This window comes from Protopterus annectens, chromosome 4.part1, assembly GCF_019279795.1.
Source record: "Protopterus annectens isolate FY-2018-M chromosome 4.part1, PAN1.0, whole genome shotgun sequence".
NCBI classification, from domain to species: domain Eukaryota; kingdom Metazoa; phylum Chordata; order Ceratodontiformes; family Protopteridae; genus Protopterus; species Protopterus annectens.
The window spans coordinates 914,609,570-914,632,460 of NC_056734.1; the positions used below are offsets into that span (position 1 = coordinate 914,609,570).

Genomic DNA, 22,891 nt, shown 5'->3' on the forward strand with positions numbered 1-22,891 from the left:
CCAGTATTATGGCAAAAAACTATGGCCACACATAAAATCCACGAAGGCCAGCTACAGCATGTTGAATCTGTGAAAATTGAGGCAATCTTACACCTGCCCCATGTACACAGAAAACCCCCTCCTCCCCCCAAGAAATACAAATACATGTGAGAGATGCAACCATTTATCCAAACTGGAGGCCGAGCTCTCTCAACTCAGTACTGGCAAAACTAGTCAGGAGGAGAAGGTAACCACACACACTACAAACCCAGTCTCACATAGACCTATCACAACTGCAAACCAAATGCATAAACACACAAAAACATTCCCGGAGGCTCTAATTAAAAATTCACCAAATCAACAGACACCTCCAAAGCAGACACCCAAGCAACCACTACCTCAAAACATAGCACATGCAACACATAGTTGACAAAGTCAGTGTGCCAACAGTCACAGCCCTTAAGGACAAACAACATGCCTGATACACTTGTAATAGGTGACTCCATAGTCAGACACACTGATGTCCCACTCACCAGACTGAACAAGGAAAAGGTTACAGTAAGCTGCCTGTAGGCCGCTACAATCTGCCACATAACACAAGCATGCAGGTCACTCCAAAGCAAGTACAAATATGACTCAGTCATTGTCCATGCTGGTGTGAATGACCTGAGACGTACCTCCCTGGACTACATGAAAAGAGACATAGAGGAGCTCTCTGATTATGTAGCCCAGGCTGGTATGACTCTGACCCTGAACAGCATCCTACCCTCACCAAGAATGATGCCACAGTACAAACACAGAATGATCAGCTTTAACAATTGGCTTAATTACTGGTGTCATTCCAAGGGGATCCAATGTCTGTCTGCTTGGGATGACATGCTTGACAAGCCACGCTGCTTTGCCAGGGATGGCTTGCACCTGTCACCCCTGGGCTTCTGGATATTGGCTAAGGCTCTTGCCACCTCCATAGTGCCTTTTTTAGGCAAGGCTCAAAAGACAAACCCAACTCCCTAGAAAACATAAGTGAAAAAAACTAAGGGTAATGCTGCTCAATGCCAGAAGTCTAAACCTCAAGATGCACACTCTCGAGGCCCTCCCGAGTATGGAGAACATCGATGTATGCGCAGTGACGGAAACCTGCTTCAAGGCTCCTGAGAGCACCCCAGCACTACTAGTTTATACCTCATATCATGCTTTTCGGCCCCAAAACCTGGACCAAACCGCAAAAGGAGGGGGAGTATTCATATTCATCAAAGATACCCACACATCCAGGTTAGTGACAACGCACAAAGCATCGGAGACCATCCATGTGCAACTAACCAAAGGCAAAACTGCTGTACAGTTTGTAGCATGCTACAGACCACCCTCTCAAACCCAGGAACCCCACTCAGCCTTCCTGAAGACACTGGAGAGTATGAATGTCTCTCCAAATACCAAACAAGGTACTCACAAATTACCACATATGTGGTAATCCATTACGTATGGAAGAAGTAATCAGGGACATAGGGACACAAGTGGACAATAACCTCTCATGTGACACTCACATTGCCAAGGTGGCTAGGAAGACCTTCTATATTGGCCACCTTATCATGAAAGGATTCACATCTACATCAAGAGAGGCCATTGTGCCCCTATACTCTTTTCTTATCAGGCCCATAATTGAGTACAATGCCTCATTTGGGATGTACCTTACCTGACACTTGCAGCAGTTAGAAAGACCCCAAAATTACCTCACCAAGAGGATAAAGGGTCTCAAACATTTGTCATATGCTGCCCGGTTGAAGAAACCCCAGCTGTATTCAGTCACATACTGCCTACTCAGAGGCGATGTATGCCAGATGTACAAGGCCATGTCCAATCCAGAATTAATGGACATGCTCCACCTGAGAAAATCCAAATCCATCAGAGCTGCAAGAGCGAGAGATTTCAACCTCAACACATAAATAAATAGGATGTGCTGGAGGGACAGATTCATAACCCAGAGGCTCCCTACACTCTGGAACAGAATCCCAGTCCATGTTAGGCAGAGCCCCTCACTGACTCTCTTCAAGAGGAATCTTGACGAGTGGATGGGAGATTGTAGATTTACACTGGGGGTCATCACTGTGTCACGTCTAGACAGAGGCACAATAAAGTAAACCCTAAATGGGCATAATATTCACATAGCAAGGGGTGGCGAAAGCCACACACACTCTGGCTAGGGTTATAAATGCCCTAGGGCAGATAGCCTAGTATGAACTGATGAACCTATGAAGATACAAATTGTACAGGACACTAAGGATAATCACAAGGCTTTCTTAACTGATGGTAGGAACCTTGGTGGGAATTCACAGCTATGCTCTGAATTACTCAAATATTACAAACAATACACCAAACCCACACACATTGCCAACATCCAACCTGACAGGTTCAGTGCAAACCCCCCCCCCACCAAAATGCCAAATATCTATCCCAGCAGAGTGCTGGCCCCCTGACATTGCAGATGCTGAGGTAACAGCCAGCATCTTCAAAGCAAAACACACAGCATCAATGGTACGAGATGGTGTCCTGGGCTGCATCCAACATGAACTCCAAGAAGAATGGAATGCCAAATAACACTACTGCTCAGCCTCAGCCTTACCACAGGATATGTACCCAAAGAGCAGTGTACAGCAACAGTGGTCCCTCTCCACAAAGGTGATGCCTGAATGGATACTGAAAACTATCACCCCAGAATCCTGACAAGCTTGGTCTGCAAAGCTATGGAAAGGATCATCATGGACCTCAGAAATAAAGATATTGGGGACCTACAGACACTGGACCCTACCCAGTGTGGCTTTCTTAAGGGCAGATCCTGCCCCTTAAACATGTTTGACTCATTTGAAACAGTCATCAAGGCCATTGATGAGGGGAATGTGGTCCACACAGCCTATCTGGACATTGCAAAAGCCTTCCATACAATACCCCACGTGTTCATTATAGATAAGCTCACCAGCTTAAATATAAACCCCTATGTCAGTAGATGGGTTGCAAACTAGCTGAAGGACAGAACTGGCATGGTCAGAAATGCTGCAGCCATGTCAGACTACAAACCAGCTACAACTGGCATCCCACAAGGCACGGTCCTGGGACCTCCCTTGTTTGGTATATATTTCCCATAGGTACAGGCCAACATGGAAGGACTGTGTCTGAACAAGTTTGCAGATGACTACAAACTGGGCACCATATCTGACCCTCCAGTTGACACAAGCATCCTACAAAAGGGCCACATAGAAACAGACAACTGGTGCCAGAGCCATGTCATCAAGCTAAATGCAGAAAAGTGTATAGTCATCCCCTGTGGATAAACAGTAAGTGCCCACCAATTACCACATAGGTGTTAACCCATTAAGTACTTTAGAAGTAATAAGAGACCTGGGGACACAAGTTGATAGATATCTTGCATTTGACAACCATGTGGCTGTAGTGGTTACAGAAACATACCATATACCCACCTAATCATGAAGGTAGTCACATCTAGATCAGGGGAGGTCATCGTGCCTCTTCAGTCATCCTTCATCAGCCTCACAATTGAGTACAATGGCCCCTGTTGGATGTACCTCAGCAGACACCTCCAGCAACTGGAAAGACTCCAAAAGTACCTCACCAGGAGGATCAAAGAGCTCTAACAGATGCCATGTGTTGCCTGATTAAACAAACTGCAGCTCCACACAGTGCCATACTGCCTGCCCAGAGGCAATCTGTGCCTGATGTATAAAGCCATGTCCAAGCTGGAATCAATGAACAATGCTGCCCCTTGTAAAATATGAATGCCAGTGAACTATGCACATGAGAGACCTGAACCCCAGCACTGACATAAATAGGACATGCTGTAGTGATTGATCCATAACCCAGAAGCTCCCTCCACTCTTGAGTAAACTCCCAGTACAGGTTAGCCAGAGAGTCCCTCATTGACTCTCCTCAAGAGGAATCTTGATGAGTGGATGGGAGATGGTAGGTTTACCCTGGGTATCACTGTTATGTCATGGGTAGACAGAGGCACAGTATACTAACCTTGAAATATGTCATGGCAAACTCCAGTTACAATGTGTGTTGAAGGACAAACACACTCTCTGACTAGCATTACAAATGGGCTAGGGCACATAGCTAGTGTTTGTCAATGTCCACCCAAGTTGCGGAATACACTACCAATGTTGGACAAGCCTTGTTTAAGTAGTCCACATCTGAACAAAATGCAACATGGTCATATGTGCACAACTGGCCCTTAACCAGTCTGGTGTGCTCACTATGAATATTGAAAGCAGTGATAGGACTGAAACCCAGGATACTGTCCACCACAGTGAAAGTACTGAACCAGTACACTATACGATATTACAGTGTTTGGTCAGTATGAAAGGATGTTGACAACTGTATGCAAACTATCCCATAGAAACCTTGCAGGCACAGTATAATCCCTGTTGGGTTCAGACACAAAGCAGTTGGGCAGTAAGTACACAACATGACTTTCAACACACAACTATAAATGTGACATATTGTTGAAGTTCACATACAACCACAAATGTGGTGGACCGCAGATTTCAACATATAGAAAGCTCACACTGGGCATGCTCACACACTTTGATAAATGAGACATATGTCAGGCAACAAGCCATGGAAAGCCTGAACTGGGCATACTCACACACTTAGGCCATGTCTCAGTTTAGCAGTTGGCCACACATATCTGGAATTTGTATGTGTTAATCCAGGAACCTCCCACAATACAGCAATCTGCCCAGTGCACACAGTTAAATGACAACAGAGACATAAGTAAAATAGTGGATCCCTCTCATAATCAAACATCTTCCACAGATACACAAGTTGTTCATAGAAACGGGGAAAGCTATGGCAATAAAGACCTGCAAACAGTTTATCAGCAACAAATATTGTGCATCTGAAAATTAAACATATGGGTGTAGAGGTCAATACTAGGCTGTTTGTCCTAGGGAATACATAAGCTTAGCCAGAGTGTGTTTGGCGTCTGCCTCCCCAATACAGTAGGCTACTGTGCCTCTGTAAAGTAGGTCACAGAAGGCACCGTTTAAAGCTAGTGTGCTATGCCTCCGTCAAGAAGGGACACAGTGGAGATCCCAGGGGTTGAATTTGCAATGTCACATCCATGTGGCTGGTGTTTGCTGGAAGAGGGTTGGCGAGGACTTATAACAGTAATTGGGCATCTATTACAGACTGAGGGGTGCCTTATCTGCAGTGTCTGGACAATTTCACTGTCAACACTTGGAAGTGATGATTTTGAGGGATTGAAGTGTCTTGCCAGTACTGTTCAGAGACGTCCTCCCTCTGTGGGATATTACTCTGTAATGTATTAGCTCCCTCCTTCTGTTGTACAGCTTATATATGGCTGGTGTACACCAGACAGGTCTCCTGTTGTGGAGGAGTCTTGGGATTATTTGGGATAGCATGATCAATGCAAAACTTCCGGATGCTCATAGAATGCAATTGTCAAGGATTATGCAGAGTGTCCTGTATAAACCCCCAGCATGGGTCCTTTGAAGTCTTCCACCCCAGTCTTCACAAATGTAAAGTCTGCTTTTGATAAATACTTTGTTTGCAGTGACTTCCTTGCCTGGGGGAGGGGATGGGATATGGATGTCCAGGGAAAGTTGGTTATGGTCAGATATTAACAATGGTGGTCTACCTCTGGTGTGGAACAAAGAGGCCCCATGTTGCAGATGGTCAGGTCCAATATGTATTCCCTCTTGTGGCTGTGGTGATTGGTCCTGCCATAGCACATGGATTCACAACTTGTAGTGGCTGTAGGGTGATGTTCTTGAGGCCTGAGTAGTTCCCCCACTCGATATACCTGTACCTGAAGTTAACCACTGTAATGGTGTATGTGAACACCTTCATATCCTACACTCTTCCTAAGGAAACAAAGTGTGGCTCCTGGATATGGGAGGGGTGGTCTGAACTGGGTGTGTTGTGTGTTACAGGTCCTGTGGTCACAAAGCATGGTATAAAACATAACCTGGTAGTGCTGATGTGCATATGTGACCCTGAAGTAGGCAGGTGTTAATGCATATATATGCTATCCCCCTTACTGCCAGATAGTAATAGATGTCCATACCTCTTTATAAATAATGATGTCAGCACCATATAAATACTGCAGGAGAAGAAAAGATACCCAGTAATTCGACTAGTACGCTCCGCTAATGCGTCTCTCTCAAGTGTCATAATATAGTTAGGTAAGGGTTTGTAACCTGCAAATGCGCAGTGTGTGTGATTGGGGGGGGGGGGTAGTGTGTGTGCAATTCTGTTTGAAAGAAATGTCCCTTTTGGCAACTAGAAGAACACACTACATGATGTACATTCCTCTTTCTAAACACTGATGATGTCAGCACCCTATAAGTATAGCAGGAGAAGGGAACTGTCCCAGTAATGCAAATAGCACACTCTGCTAATGCGTCTCTCTCAAGTGTCATAACATAATTATGTAGCGGTTTGAATCCTACAAATGCCATGTGTGTTTTTGTCACACAGTTTGTCTGTGTGTTGGGTGTTGCTCTTAATATTGTATGACATATATTATATCAGTAATGTCAATGCACACATGAGGTATGTGTGTGCCACATAGACATATGTACCTGTGACCTTAAATAGTTCCCATGTGTGAAACCTGCCTCATGTGAATACATGGAATTTGCATTACTCAACTTTTTGACTGTGGTTTTCTGTGCAGGGGCTGCGGTTGGTATGTGAATATACAGTGAGAGTAGGCTATGGTGTCATCTTACCAGTGAGGGATACACTTCTGGTCTGGAGCATATAGTCCACATGTTGGTGATGATCAGGTGCAGCATGTTTTCCCCACTTGTGGGAGTGGTAACAAGTTGTTCTATAGCATTTGAGTTTATGGATTCTAGGAACCTTTCACCTAGGGTGTTGAAGCTACAGTAATGCTCCCAGTCTATGTGTGGGTAAATGAAGCTGCCCAATATATTGTTGTTTGGAGACACCTGCAGATATTCATGTATTCTTAAGTAGGCCAAGTGGGTTACCTGGGTTTAGGAGGGTGGTCTGTAGCAGGCTATGACCTGGAAGTCAGTTTAACCCACTGTTAGTTGCACGTGGATAGTCTGTGATGCGTCACGCTGTGGCAACAACCTGGGGGTGTGGGTATAGGTTCATAGGTTCATCCTAGGCTATCTGCCCTAGGGCACTTATAAGCCAAGCCAGAGTGTGTTTGGCTTTCGCCACCCATTTTAAATTAATGTTGCTATGCCCTTTTTTGAGGTTAGTATACTGTGCCTCTGTCTAACATTGACACAGAAGTGATACCCGGGGTAAACCTACAATCCCCCATCCACTCATCAAGATTCCTCTTGAAGAGAGTCAATGAGGGACTCTGCCTAACCTGGACTGGGATTTTATTCCAGAGTGAAGGGAGCCTCTGGGTTATGAATCTGTCCCTCCGGCATGTCCTATTTATGTCAGTGCTGAGGTTCAAGTCTCTCAAGCGCGTAGCTCGATGGGATTTGGATTTTCTGAGGTGCAGCATGTTCATTACTTCTGGGTTGGACATGGCATTATACGTTTGGCACAGATCGCCTCTGAGCAGGCAGTATGCCACTGAGTATGGAGTTTTGTTAACCGGGCAGCATATGGCATCTGTTTGAGCCCTTTGATCCTCTTGGTGAGGTACTTTTGGGGTCTTTCCAGTTGCTGCAGGTGTCTGGTAAGGTACATCCCAAAAAGGGCATTGTACTCAATTATGGGCCTGATGAGGGATGAGTAAAGAGGCACGATGACCTCCCCTGATCTAGATGTGAATCCCGTCATGATTAGGTGGGCTATATAAAATGTTTTTCTAACCACTTTGGCCACATGGTTGTCAAATGAGAGATTGCTATCAACTTGGGTCCCCATGTCCCTAATTACTTCTTCCGTATGTAATGAATTACCACCTATGTGGTAATTTGTGGCCACTTTGTTAATGCCAAAGGGGATGACTATACACTTTGTGGCATTTAGCTTGAGGCCATGGCTGTGGCACCAGTTGTCTGTTTCTATGAGACCCTTCTGGAGGATGGTTGTGCCGGCTGGAGAGTCGATTATAGCGCCCAGTTTGCAGTCATCTGTGAACTTGGTTAGCCACAGTCCTTCCGTGTTGGCCTGTACCTCCGAGAAATATATACCGAACAGGAGAGGTCCCAGGACTGAGCCTTGTGGGACGCCACTTGTAACTGGTTTGGAGTCTGACATGGCTCCAGCAATTCTAACCATGTGGGTTCTGTCCTTGAGCCAGTTTGAAACCCATCTAGTGACATAGGGGTTTATATTTAAGCTGGTGAGCTTATCTATAATGCCCGAGTGGGGTATTGTATCAAAGGCTTTTGCGAGGTCCAGGTAGGCTATGTGGACCACCTTCCCCTCGTCAATGGCCTTGGTGACTGTTTCAAAGAAATCAACCAGGTTTAAGAGGCAGGATCTGACCTTAACAAAGACAAACTGGGTAGGGTCCAGTGTCTGTAGGTCCCCAATATCTGTATGTATGAGGTCCATGATGATCCTTTCCATAGCTTTGCAGACCAAGCTAGTCAGGCTTATGGGGCGATAGTTTCCAGGATCCGTTGAGGCACCATCTTTGTATAGAGGGACCACTGTTGCTGTACGCCACTCTTTGGGTACATATCCTGTGGTAAGGCTGAGATTGAACAGTAGTTTTATGTTTGGGTTTAGCTCATCTTGGAGTTCATGTTGGACGCAGCCTGGGACACCGTCTGGTCCCATTGATGCTGTGTTTTTTGCTTTGGAGAGGGCGGCTCTTACTTGAGCATCTCAGATGTCAGGGTAGCAGCACTCTGCTGGGATAGATATCTGCCCTTCTGGTGGGGAGGGGGGGAGAAGTTTGCTCTGAACCTGTCAGCTAGGATGTTGGCAATGTCTGTGGGTTCGGTGTAGTTTTTTGTCATTTTGGACTAATTCTGAGCATATCTGGGAATTCCCACCCAGGTTCCTAACATAACTAAAAAAAGCCGTGTGATTATCCTTAGTGTCCTGTGCAATTCTTCTCTCGAAGCTGGCCTTAGATGATTTTATTAGTGCCCGTAGTATTTTGCTAACACTGATCAGAGATGCCTTCCTTTTATGGGATTTTGCTCTGTCATGTAGTAGCTTCCTCCTTCTATTATATAGTTTGTTTATGGCTGTGGTCCACCAGACAGGACTTCTGCCTTTGTAGGATTGGGTCTTGTTTTTATTTGGGATTGCATGATCCATGCATTCCTGAAGGTGTTCATAGAATGCGTTTATAAAGGATTCTGCAGTCTGGGCCGTATTTTCCACAGGCCCGGGGGTTTGAATGATTCCACCTCAGTTTTGAGGGGTGTGGAATTTGCTGTAGAGAAGTTTTACACTGTGGTTTTCTGGGCAGGGGGTGGGATCGGGATGTGAATATCCAGTGAGATTAGTTTATGGTCTGATCTTACCAGTGAGGGATACACTTCTGGTCTGGAGCATAGAGCCCCCATGTTGGTGATGATCAGGTCCAGTATGTTTCCCCCTCTTGTGGGAGTGGTAACAAGTTGTTCCATAGCATTTGAGTGTATAAATGCTAGGAACCTTTGAGCTAGGGTGTTGGAGCTAGAGTAATAATCCCAGTCTATGTTTGGGTAATTAAAGTCCACCAATATAATGGTGTATGGAGAAACCTTCATATTTCCAGTGTTCTCAGGAAGGCCAAGTGGGGTTCCTGGGTTTGGGAGGGTGGTGTGTGGTAGGCTATAAACTGGAAGGCAGTTTTACTCACTGTTAGTTGCACATGGATAGTCTCTGATGCTTCGTGCTGTGCCACCAACCTGGAGGTGTGTGTATCTTTGACGAATATTGATACTCCCCCTCCTGTTCTGATTTGGTGCAAGTTTTGGGGCCGACAAGCATGGTATGAGGTATAACCTGGCAGTGCTGGGGTGCTCTCGGGATCCTTGAACCAGGATTCTGTTACTGCACAAATATTGATGTTCTCCATTATAAGGACAATTTCCAGTGCATGCATCTTGAGGTTTACACTGCTGGCATTGAGTAGCATTGCTATTAGTTTCTTATCCCTTGTGATACCTATGGAGGTGGTTTTGTCTTTTGAGCCTTGCCTAAAAATGGCACTATGGGGGTAGCAAGAGCCTTTGCCAATATCCGAAAGCCCGGGGGTGACAGGTGCAAGCCGTCCCTAGCAAAGCATTGTGGCTTGTCGAGCATGTCATCCCAGGCTGACAGGCATTGGATCCCCTTTGAATGACACTGATACCTAAGCCAATTGTTGAAATTGATCATCTTGTCTTCATATTGTGGCATCATTCTTGGTGAGGGTAAGATGCTACTCAAGGTCAGGGTCATACCAGCCTGGGCCACATGCTCAGAGAGCTCCTCTATGTCTCTTATTATGTAGTCCAGTTAGGTACGTCTCAGGTCATTCACACTGGCATGGACAATGACTGAGTCATATCTGTACTTGCCTTGGAGTGATCTGAGTGCTTGTGTTATGTGGCGGATCATAGCACCCGACAGGCAACTCACCGTGACCTTCTTGTTCAGCTTGGTGAGCAGGACGTCAGTGTGCCTGATGATAGTCACCTATTACAAGTGTATCAGGTGTGTTGTTTAGCCTTAAGGGCTGTGACTGTTCGGCACACTGGCTTTGTGAGCTATGTGTTGCACGTGTTCTGTTCTGGGGTAGCGGTTGCTTGGGTGTCTGCTTTGGAGGTCTCTGCTGCTTAGGCAGATTTTTATTTAGAGCCTCCGAGTATGTTTTTGTGTGTTTATGTGTTTGGTTTGCTGTCGTGGTAGTTCTATGTGAGACTGGAATTGTAGTGATTGTGGTTTCCTTCTCCTCCTGACAGGTTTCACCAGTACTGAGTTGAGAGAGCTTAGCCTCCAGTTTGGCTATATGGTTGCATCTCTCACATGTGTTGGAATTTGTTGGGAGGAAGAGAGGGTTGCCTGTGTACATGAGGCAGTTGTAACATTGCCTCAAGATTCCCAGATTCACCAGCTGGACCAGAGAGGAGATTGACAACTGACCTTTGGGCATGCTAGAATAGTATTGGGAATTCCTTTATAATTGACAACAAAAAGGGCCAATGGGGAACAAGGTACTCAAGGGGAGTTTGTGAGGGTGTAGTGCTTTTAATTTATTAGTGCTGACGTATATAATTGCCTTAGTGAGCGAGTGCTAGGTAACTTAAATGCAGTGTGTTACAGGTAACTTAAATGCAAAAATGACAAACAGTAACTTTCAAGTGAAATAAGGAAATAAGTACAGTAAGCAATGCAGATGCCAGTAGGGATCCACAGAAGCACTGAAAAGCTGCGTTTTAGGTGGAATTAGCGTTTCAGGGAAATAACAAGCAAACAAGCATACAAACAAAGCTACATTCAGCAGGCCTGGATCTAGTCTATGCTACAGCAAACAAGGTGTACCAATTTCAGTAAAAAACAGTTAAAATATGCAGGCACTATAAGCCTTTAGCCAGTAATTCCCAGCTCAGACAGGCAGAGTCCAGCCTCTTCTCCCACAAGAGTGCAGACCATGAACCTTCTTAATGTAAAATAACTGGCCTGAAGCCCAAGTGCTTAAACTGGAAGTAATACACTTTTAGAATAACAGACACTGAGCCCTCAACCAGCAGTTCCCAACTTAGAAGGATGTAAGCTACCTGTCCTGCCACCACAGTATCCTTGACATTTAATGTAACTCACCCTCCTGTCATAGTTCCGTGTTTTGGGGCTGTCAAGCATGGTATGAGGTGTAACCTGGTAGTATTAGGGTGCTCTTGTGAGTCTTGAACCTGTTGTCTATTACTGCACAGATATCAACATTCTCCATGCAGAGTAGAGTTTGGACTGCATGCATCTTGTGGTTTACATGTCCGGCATTGAGTATCATTACTTCCATTTTCATATCCCCTGTGCTACCTATGTAGGTGACCTTGTGTTTTCAGCCTTACCACCAGAATGCAAAGATGTGCAGACATTACACTATGGTAATTAATAGTGGTGTACAAAACAATACAATGACAATTGTACTGTTAATGCATCAGGCATGCTGGGATATACCCACAATGATATCATTACACTGTACTGCTGACAACATCATAATATTACTACACCTCTGTGTAGTCACCCTGTGCATCAGCACCATGTTAACCTGTTCCTGCATAAATGTTACAGATTGCAGGAGGTGGCACAGTTTCATCATATGCACAGGGTGTGTACTTGGTATGCCCGAGTCTGCCACTGATACAACCAATCAACATGTATGTGTGTGTGTGTGTGTGTGTGTGTGTGTGTGTTAGTGAGGGACAACAGTACAAGATGGGGCAATGTTGATGCAGTGTGTGCATGTATGTGTTAGCCCTAGGTGTTAGCATTATGCATGTGTGTATGCATGCACACAGTTCCACCTCGTGGCTGCCATATACGGGTGTTTGTGGAAAGCCACACACTGTACCTGCCAGGTCATACAGATCACTGTCTTTGGCCACAGACACGGTACCTGTGCCTGGCAGGGGTGCTATGGACAGTATCAGGTACTAAACCATATTAGGTACTGTCATCAGAAGCAGTTGGTTGATGACTGGAGACATTTCCCTGCTGGGACTGTCCAGAGCCACGTGCACGTGGTCTCCTAGGGCAGTCTGATGACAGCACAGACCCAGCATTACTGGGGCTGGCACTGGCACTATGGGAGCGGCTGCGGGTTTGTTGTTGTCCGCGATGACTGCCAGCTGCTTATGTTGCTGGCATACGTCCACGTCGATGCCTCAACTGTCCTGCATTGCCCTGGCTCATGGACATGTAGTTGTGGAACAGATCTAATGAGTCCCCCTAACGTCTGTCAATGACATCAGTGAGATTATGGATGGCAGCCGCAACATCACGCATAGTGTCATTCATAGCAGTGCGATGTGCTCTCAGCTCCCTCAGACCCCATGCTGTGGACACTGTTCTGTGAGTGTAAAGGTTGGTATGTCTCTCATATTTAAGGCTGTGTTGTAGGCACTGAAATGCATGTTGTACTGAAACCTGACTATTGCTTCCTCCAGTTCATTCTTCTCAGTGTGTATGTTAACTGACACCTAATAATACTAATACTGTTTAAATGGGAGTATGTGCTTTCCCGTGGGACTTGTGGATTAACTGGTATACAGCAGTGGCTCTTGCAATTTGTTGCTATGGCTTCGCTATTTAACCTTTACATTCACTCCTTGAAGGACTACTAGGTGTCTTTACTGGAATGTGTTGCTATGGCTTTCCGATTTTCCATTTACATTCACTCCTTGTAATTCTTGCTATATTTCTTTCAGCAGCAATCCCTTATATGTTTGGTGTGGTTTGGTGGTACTGCATGCAGTCTGGTCTGGCCAAGGTGTGGGGCTTGACACCTACAAGGGTATTTTATTTTGCTGCTGAGCAGTAGTGGGGCCTTGTACTTTGTACTAACAGTTATGGATAGCAGGCACATGCAGCACTTGTAAACTGCTATACTGTCCTTATTTTATTAGTTGGCTACATACTTTGATATTTCTGGGTTGCACTCCTACATGAGGGTGTGCTTGTGTAAGCTATTCTACAGCTATTCACAGAGTGTGTGACAGCAGACAGAATGATATGCCTGTGAGTTTGTGACACTTGCAGGCCCCAGATACTCTCAGGTGTATCTTTTATCAGCCTCAGGGAATGGTACATATCAGTGGGATACACCCATGATATATTTCAGATATTCTGCAGTTGTGACTGTGGGGTATTTTGAGCATATGTATTACTACACCATTTCTGACATGCAAGTAGTGCATACTTTAAGGAATTGACAGTTACCATTACGTGGGATTCCACACCTTTCTGCCTACTGTTAGTACATTTCACAGGGAGTCAGTGGGGCACAGTTAACATTTGTTTTCAAATCAGGGACATCCCTGTAAATCAGTCACAGTTGTGAGGTCTGGCCTCTTACCTATTCAAATATGGCAGTGTTTATCCTGCTCTGATAGTGTGTGTGGTTTTCAAGGTGCTACTGTCACATTATTACCTACTACCTACCTACAGCATGGGTGTTTCTCTTCTCACACTAATGTTATGCAAATCCACAAGAATTGCCAGTAAAGATACAAGAAAAGCTTTGTGTAATAGCCTTCCTATATTCCCTTTACATTCAGTCCTACTATTTCATGATATATTGCTTTCAGCACAAAGTTCTTGTATATCAGTCATGGCTTAGTGGTCATGCAGACTAGTGTTTCCAAGGTCCTGGGTTCGAGACTGACAGAGGAATTTTATTTTGCTGCTGAGCAGACTACAGGCCTTGTCATTCAGAGTGACTAAAGCACTTTTAAGCAGATGTAAGCGGGTTAGCTCTGGTTTGCGTGGAGCTCACGCATGCACAGTGCCGCTTAGCTACGCGCACACATGCTTAGCTAAGCACACACAAGCGCACACCTGCTTACAACTGCTTAAAAATGCTTACTCTTGCGCACACCTGCGCTAATTTCTTTGAAAGAAAAGAAAATGGGGAGATAGGAAAGTGGTGAAAAAGGGGGCACAAAGAGGGTAGGACAGTAGGAAAACAAGCTCGGGATTTGCAGGAAGGATGTAGGAAAGGCCCATAGCTGCCCATTTCTTTATCAGCAACAGCTGTGCATATGTCTGTAATTTGGTGTGAAATTTGAAACCTTCCACCCCTGAGAGAGGGGTGAGGACAACAAAATATTATGTACAGCCAATTGTAATTACTAGTTCACATATCCAGCAGACATGTCTGCAAAATGGGTAGCTATGTATGGGGCTTAATTTTTTTGCGGGAACAGAGTGCCCTTTTTTTATTTTTGTTTTCAGGTGAGAGTGGAATGTGAGGTACAGGAAGTAGGTATATTTGGGGAGGTAGGTAGGGGTGGTTAACAGACAAGACAAACAAGATGCACACAGGGGCAGAGTATGACACATGTGGGGGGGACACAATTGAAGGGGACGGATGTTTGGATTTCGCAAGCCCATGAGCCCACAGATGGCAACAGTGGAACTGAGATCCCCACCCATGGGCAATTGCCACTGCACCTTCACTGCCCAGAACGGGGCTGTGCTGGGGGCTGTGTAGGTCGGGCAGCAGTCACACCCGTGAGTTGTGCCACCCGTGCCTCAAGCTGACGTAGGGGTTCAAGCACAGAATGCCTGATCTCGCTACGCACCACAGACTGGGCACTTTGGAGGGTGAGTGGATGGTCTCCTCCAGCCACGCTTGCAGAGGGGGGATGAGCCCCATCCCCTGCAGCGCTTCCACCCGAAGGTGACACAGTGCCACCGGCGGAGGTTCCAGCCTGGGCACTAGTGCCAGGTGCACTCGCCAGCTGAGGTGGGAGAGGTGGGTCCACTGGAACCCGCCTTCCCTGTTGTCCTATGTTTAGCAATATTTTATGACATTTTGGGTTAGTAACAAACAATACCATTCAAAATTAGTTGTAACAGCATGCATCAGTATTCCCATTAACAAAACACCCATAAATTCCAAACATTGAACAGCAAGCATAACACATGCATATTTTGAACAACAGTACACAATCCAACAGCATGCATGGTTGATTGATGGCAACAGGCCATCAGGTTTGGATATGTGAACAGGGCACATGCATCAACGTACGTGCAAATATGTTTGAACCAACAGGACACATGTCCATAGGAATTAATTGTGAATACACATACCCAGTTTGTTGTGGAATGGCATTATTTGTGAATATAGGGTAGGGTGAAGAAATATTTCATTAACAACTTCAACTACCTATACATATGCTGTACATCTCTAGTAGCTGCAGATATATATACCCTACAGGTCTTAGTACAGTTTCCTATATGTAACCTTAGGAATGTTGGTGATGGGACTGTTACTGCTACATTAATATACATTGCATTTTTATTCATACACGTTCATATCTGGCTGTGTTCAGGTACAGCATCCTGCTACATTTGATTTATATGGCCCTAGACAACTGTGGATGTTCATTATTTAATACAACCATACTATCTCCATATTGCAAGGGTACAGCAACATATCCAAATTGTGGGACAGACACATTCCTGCTTCAGTACTTTATTACAAACATTTCACTGTTTGGCTGTGGCTGTCTCATTCATTTCATTATGTACTGACTACAGTATACTTTATTCAAGAGTTATGACAGCTTTCTTGGTCAATTCATACCTCTTTCTTACACTCTCACTTGTTTTGTTTTTACAATTCAGGATGGTACTTAATTCTAGGCGTTATTAACATGTCTTACTTGGTTACAACAATCCTTTCCAACAGATTCACTTGTTTCACATGGCAGATTTTAAAAGGGGATGTATTTGACACATGTCTATTGTCTTTAGCTTGTTTACCACTAATTTTCAGGCTGCAGCAGGTTATCTGATATTACAATACAGGTGGAAAATCTCTATTTCAGACTTGTTTTATTTTTATTTCTGGATTACAGGCTTTATCACTTATCTAATCATACAGTACTAGCAGAATCTTTTTTCTAGTGTTATTTGAACTTTATTAATATGTAACAACACTAAGCTCTTTTACAAGCTGTCTCACTTTTATTGTATAACAATTACAGGAAAATAATTACTAACCTGCCTGGTGGCACAACCGCTCCAGCCTATCACCAAAGGCTTGCCGATTTGCGGAATGCACACCTGCAGCTGTAATATAAATGAAGTAATATTTGAACATACATCTCCGTAATATCAGCTAGGATAATTTCTTACATACGTAATTACATGGATACTTACTCAATAGTGGGGCGTTGGGCATTTGCCGGGCCTCCTGGATCCAACGGTTCACTTGGTCCTGCTTTCGTCTCTTCAGGTCTGCATGGTAGTGATGGACCTGTTCACCAGTCAATGGTATGCCTGTGGCACTGGTGAGATCATGTGCCAACCGGTTCCACGCCTCTGCCTTGTACGCTCCCCACAGAACCTGGCCCTGCATGAGTTGAGCCTCATGATCGTGGACTAGGAGCAAAACCATATATTTGGACTCCACAACACCCAACCTCTGTGCTTGGAAGTGACTTCCCTCTCCTACACCTGCCATCCTGACTGAAAATAGGTTCCACAATCAGTTATGCTGTGTATTCCCACCAATGGGGCTTATATATGCCATTTTTCCCGCACTTATCTGTGGTTGGCCATTTTGGAAATGTATCAGCTTAAAAAAACCTGCTTTGTCATGCTTCTATTTCCATTCATTCATATATATATATGCTAATACTGCATTTTTCAGTACAGCTGTCATGGCTTAGTGGTTCAGTACTTTGACTATGATGCACAGTATCCTGGGTTTGAGCCTGGGCATTGCTTTTTTTTATTTTACTACTGTCTAGACAGGCTAGGAGGTGTGTCTGTGTAAAGGCAGCTTTGATACAGGTTGCTCAACATTGCCCACCAGTAAGCTGGTTGGCGCGCTGCGCAGCTCTGCGCAAATGGGTTACACTGGTTAATGCGTTATTTGGCTATAAGCACGCATATTACGCTATGAAAAATGTTGCTCAACTACGGGCACACAGTTTCAGCATGTTAAAGCACTGCTCAACTCCACGCATTCATATTACACCTGTTAAACCTCTGCTCACCTGCGGGCAATCATATTCAGCTTGTTAGAGCGCTGCTCAGCTATGGGCACATCTAAAATTTATTTTTTTTTATTGTGCCAGATTTCTTCAAAAATACATGGCCCATTTCATTACATTTTACTTAAATTATAGTTATCTATATATACATATATGTCAGGGGATTGTTTCATGCTTATTTCACTAAAAATAGAAAATGATGTTGTTGGGGCTCGAATCATGACTACCTCCTCTTTGGCCAACGTCTCTACTACTACGTGATTGCTACTTGGCTTAATTTACATATTTAGATCTTATATGCTTTTCCAATGAGTGCTAACTGTGGCTGAGCGAAGGGCACACCCGCGCAAATGAGCGCAATTACGGGCAAACATTTTTGAAATTATAAAAAAAATTAAACTGTTGATTTTTACGTTTTACATTACAGTTGGGTTTATAGTCTGTGGGGGCATGTGTGCTGTTGTGCTTCTTGACATTTCCGCGGACTCGCTTGTGGGTGTTTCCTTTCGGGACTGTGATTCTTCTGGGGGCGTGTCCCTTTGCAGGGCTCACCGTGCGGACACGCCTCCTACTTTCCTACATGAACCGTGTTAGCCTAGGGTGTGATTCAGCATGCCCTCATGAATATGCATGGCATGCTGACATCACATCGTTTAACTGCAGCCTCCGTGTAAGACTTGCTAACTCTTACATGGAGGTTTTGTGAATCCTGCCCAGAGTTTAATATTTCCACACAGATGTTATATCTAAACAAATCTGCAGCAACATTGGCAAGCACAAACACTTATTTATTCATAAAAAACATGATAAGAACTCTTGTTTCATACAAAAAGAAACTTCATCTGATGGATTTGTTCAGATATAACATCTGTGAGAAAATATTAAGCTCTGTTTTTGCAGTCCATTTCTAACAAGGGAGACTGAATTAAACTACTTTCCATTCCTGGAGACAACTGGCGTCTTCCATTTTATGAATGGGTATTCTTGGTTTTTGTTAGCTGAAGTGTTCATAGAAATTCTCTGACTGCATTTTTCATGTAGTTTTTACTGATGTGAAAGCTCAGAGGTACATAATTGCTTGCAGTTTAGTGTTTGTAAATATATAAATATGTATACAAACACACCCATATGCATGCAAATAGTATGTCAACAAACACTGACATGCCACTGCTCATGCTCCAAGTAAGATCTTGCATCCCTCACACCACCTGATGCTTAGTTATTTCCACTATAAGACTGCATAATCCCCAGGGAAAGGGCATATTCCCTAACCCTAACGGTTTGTCTGCTCTAACACTTCTCTCATCCATGTGTGTAATTGACCAAAGCGTGTCCATAGTACAGTTTTACAGTTTTGGCAAAAATTGACCAATACTTGGATAACCATGTTTATACACACACACACACACACACACACACATATATATATATATATATATATATATATATATATATATATATATATATATATAAAATATAGATAGATATATATATATATACATGTGTGTATATATATATATATATATATATATATATATAAATATATATTCACACACACACACACACACACACACACACACACACACACACACACACACACACACACACACACACACACACATATATATATATATATATATATATATATATATATATAAATATACACATATATATATATATATATAGAGAGAGAGAGAGAGAGAGAGAAAGAGAAATAAGAGTTGATTTACAAATCCTTAGTTTTCTTCCTAAAAGCCTTAAATCAATCCATTGGTAGACAATGATCTATTAGTTTTACATCTGACCTATTAGACTCTGTGGCTATCACTATTCATACACCTTACTAAGAATCTTTTCCTGTTACATCCTACTTTTATTATCTTTCACTTAAATATACTACATGCATTTTTTTATTGTACTGCATTCTGACAAGGGTTTAGCTATGCATACTCTGTGTATGCTAATGAGCATGTTTTATTCTGACCAAATCTTGGAATTTTGACACTAAAAAGCACAGAATGTTTAGACATGCAAATGGATATATATGCTATATATGTATAGAAAAATGCTTGTTTGAAAGGAATACATCTCTAAAAATAGATTTTTGTATGGCTAGAAGTTGAAAAAAATGACCAATTTCCTTATGTCTGGAGGTTGCATTTTGAGTGTTGAGTACATTTTTAAAAGGATGGTTAGGTGGATGGGGGGAACAGCATTAGGTCTGAGTACAAAAAATAACTTTTTGACTGCAAGCATACATTCTGGTTTCTTTGTAAACAAATCTGCTGCTGACTAAAGAACACATGGCTACCCGCTGGAATCTGTTTCCTCAGGAATGCATCATCAGAAGGTGGTGCGTGATGTCATGGAATCAAGGAGTAATTGGTCAGCTACTCAGCATGCAGTAAACAGAAAGATCAGTTTATTAAACTTAATAAATATATGTCCACTGAAGTAAACAATGTAAAGATATAAACCACACAAAAAGCTAACTTTACAAAATGAGGGCATAATTATAACAAAACGAAATGGTAAAAAAAAAAACTTTGCACTCTGCACAGTTTCTTTAACATTGCACATGATAGATGCCAGAGGCTGAAGCCTTAGAAAACAATAAACCTGTTCATAAGGATCAGTGAGTGAACTCTGCACCAAAGTCAACATACAACAAGGAAATACCTTTGTTTACCTTTGCATACACTTTTGTTGTGAACTTTCTCATTGGTTATCATAGATGTGTTTGTGTATGTGTGTGTGTGTGTGTGTGTGTGTGTGTGTGTGTGTGTGTGTGTGTGTGTGTGTGTGTGTGTGTGTGTGTGTGTGTGAGAGAGACATACCATTAGAACAAGATTAACAGCTCATTTGTTTCTCTTTCACAGAACCAGTACCTGTCACCAGCCTAACTGTCACCTCTGCTACAACCTCTTTGATCTCCTTATCATGGGGTGCAGTACAAGGCAGCCAGATTACATACAGACTACAGGCTGTGGGGCCATCTAATTCATCCACTACAGTATCAACAACAAGCACCAGTTTGTCAGGACTTGTTTCTGGTTCCAGGTATAACATCAGCATCATAGCAATTGCTGCAGACAACGTAACATCGTCAGATGCTACTTCTGCTACTGGATATACAAGTAAGTAATTACAGACCAGCTGCTGGGTGTCCATCACAAAACTGAAATTTACAAGTTATATGATTTCTAGTTTTAAGTAAAATCAAGTTCAGAATATTTACCTTATGCAGATTACTAACATTAGCAGTAAAAGTCTAAAAAGTGCTTAGCTATTATTCAGAAAATAAGAAATTCATACTATTTCATTTATGGGTCTATATTAGAAGACCAAATGTTTAGGTGATCGAACACCTAAACATCAATCTTCTAATATCGAAAGCAAAAAAACGGAGAACAGCTGATTTAACGCAGGGAAAGGTTTCCCTTGACCGTTCACCAGAGTTTGCTACTTCCCTACTGTTGAACGATCTCGGAGTTTGTATATTTAGTTAGGGGGGTGTGGGGGCACAGCTCCCCACATCGGGGGGTGTTGAGAGGTGAAGCCCCCCACTTAATTTAGATGTAAAGTAATGTTTTTGTGTTGAGGCCGAGGGTCGTATTTCCTGGGACATTCGACATTGTGTGGTTTGATATTAGAAGATTGATGTTTAAGTGTTCGATCACCTAAATATTCAGTCTTCTAATATACACCCTTAATTTATAACATCTATGTTGCAGTGTTCTTTCTTTATAGGTTCATAGGTTTATAGGTTCATACTAGGCTATCTGCCCGAGGGCATTTACAAGCCTAGCCCATCGTTTTGTGGCTTACGCCACCCCTTTAGTATGGGGAACTATACCCATTATTTTGCTGTGCCTCTGTCGAGCAGTGACACTGAGGTAATCCCTGGGGTATATCTGCGATCTCCCATCCATTGGTCAAGATTTCTCTTGAACAAGACCAGCGAGGTGCTCTGCCTCACATGTACCGGGATTTTGTTCCACAGCATAGGGAGTCTTTGGGTGATGAATCTATCCCTCCAGCACGTCCTATTAATAGCCGTGTCAAGGTTTAAGTCTCCCGCCCTTGTGGCTCTGATGGATCTAGATTTTTTGAGGTGAAGCATATTCATCAAATCTGGGTTTGACATGGCCTTGTATGTTAGGCAAAGGTCACCTCTGAGCAAGCGGTGGCGACTGAATAGAGCTGGAGTTCTTTCAGTTGGGCAGCATAGGACAGATTTTTGAGACCCTTTATCCTTTTGGTGAGGAACTTTTGTGGCCTCTCCAGCTGCTGCAAGTGTTGGGTCAGATACATTCCGAATGGGGCATTGTACTCAATCATTGGTCTGATGAGTGATGAGTAAAGGGAGACTATGACCTCCCTTGATCTAGATGAGAATCCCTTCATGATAAGGTGGGCAATGTAGAAGGTCTTCCTAACTACTTTAGCTACATGGGTGTCGAATGACAGACTACTATCAACCTGGGTCCCCAGGTCCCTGATAACTTCTTCTGTGCTCAGTGGATTGCCACCTATTTGGTAGCTAGGGGTAACCTTGTTTTTCCCGAAGGGTATGACTATGCATTTTTGGCATTTAACTTTAGGCCATGGCTCTGGCACCAGTTATCCGTTTCTGTGAGACCCTTCTGAAGGATATCTGTGTCAGATGTGTTTTCTACTATGGCGCCCAGTTTGCAGTCATCTGCAAACTTTGTCAGCCATAACCCTCCTGTGTTTGCTTGTACTTGGAAAAGTAGATGCCAAACAAGAGTGGGCCCAGGACTGAGCCCTGTGGGACACCACTTGTGACAGGCTTTGAGTCTGACATGGCGCCAGCAACTCTGACCCTGTGGGTTCTGTCACTCAGCCAGTTTGCAACCCATCTTGTGATGTATGGGTTGACATTTAAGCTGATGAGTTTTTCAATGATACCCGAGTGGGGTATTGTATCGAAGGCCTTAGCCAGATCGAGGTAGGCTGTATGGACTGCCTTTCCCTCATCAATGGCTTTGGTGACTGTTTCAAAAAGGTCAACCAAGTTTAAAAGGCATGATCTGCCTTTGACAAAGCCAAACTGGGTTGGATCCAAAGTCTGCAAATTCCTATGTCTTTATTTATGAGGTCCATTATGATCCTCTCCATGGCTTTGCAGATAAGGCTTGTCAAGCTAATGGGCGGTAATTTCCAGGGTCGGTGGAGGCACCGCCTTTGTGAAGTGGTACCACAGTTGCAGTGCGCCACTCCTGGGTGCGTATCCAGAGGTAAGACTTTGATTAAAC

General features: G+C 43.7%; 1 protein-coding gene across 1 annotated transcript in view; it reads left to right on the forward strand.

Annotated features, from left to right (window-relative positions):
- The window catches only part of LOC122801341 (mucin-19-like), a 938,154-nt gene that overhangs the window by 476,923 nt on the left and 438,340 nt on the right, over window positions 1–22,891 (forward strand). Inside the window, exon 28 of the mRNA XM_044070881.1 lies at window positions 20,492–20,749. Within this exon, the coding sequence (XP_043926816.1) occupies window positions 20,492–20,749 (258 nt within the window). The remainder of the gene's footprint in view (window positions 1–20,491; window positions 20,750–22,891) is intronic.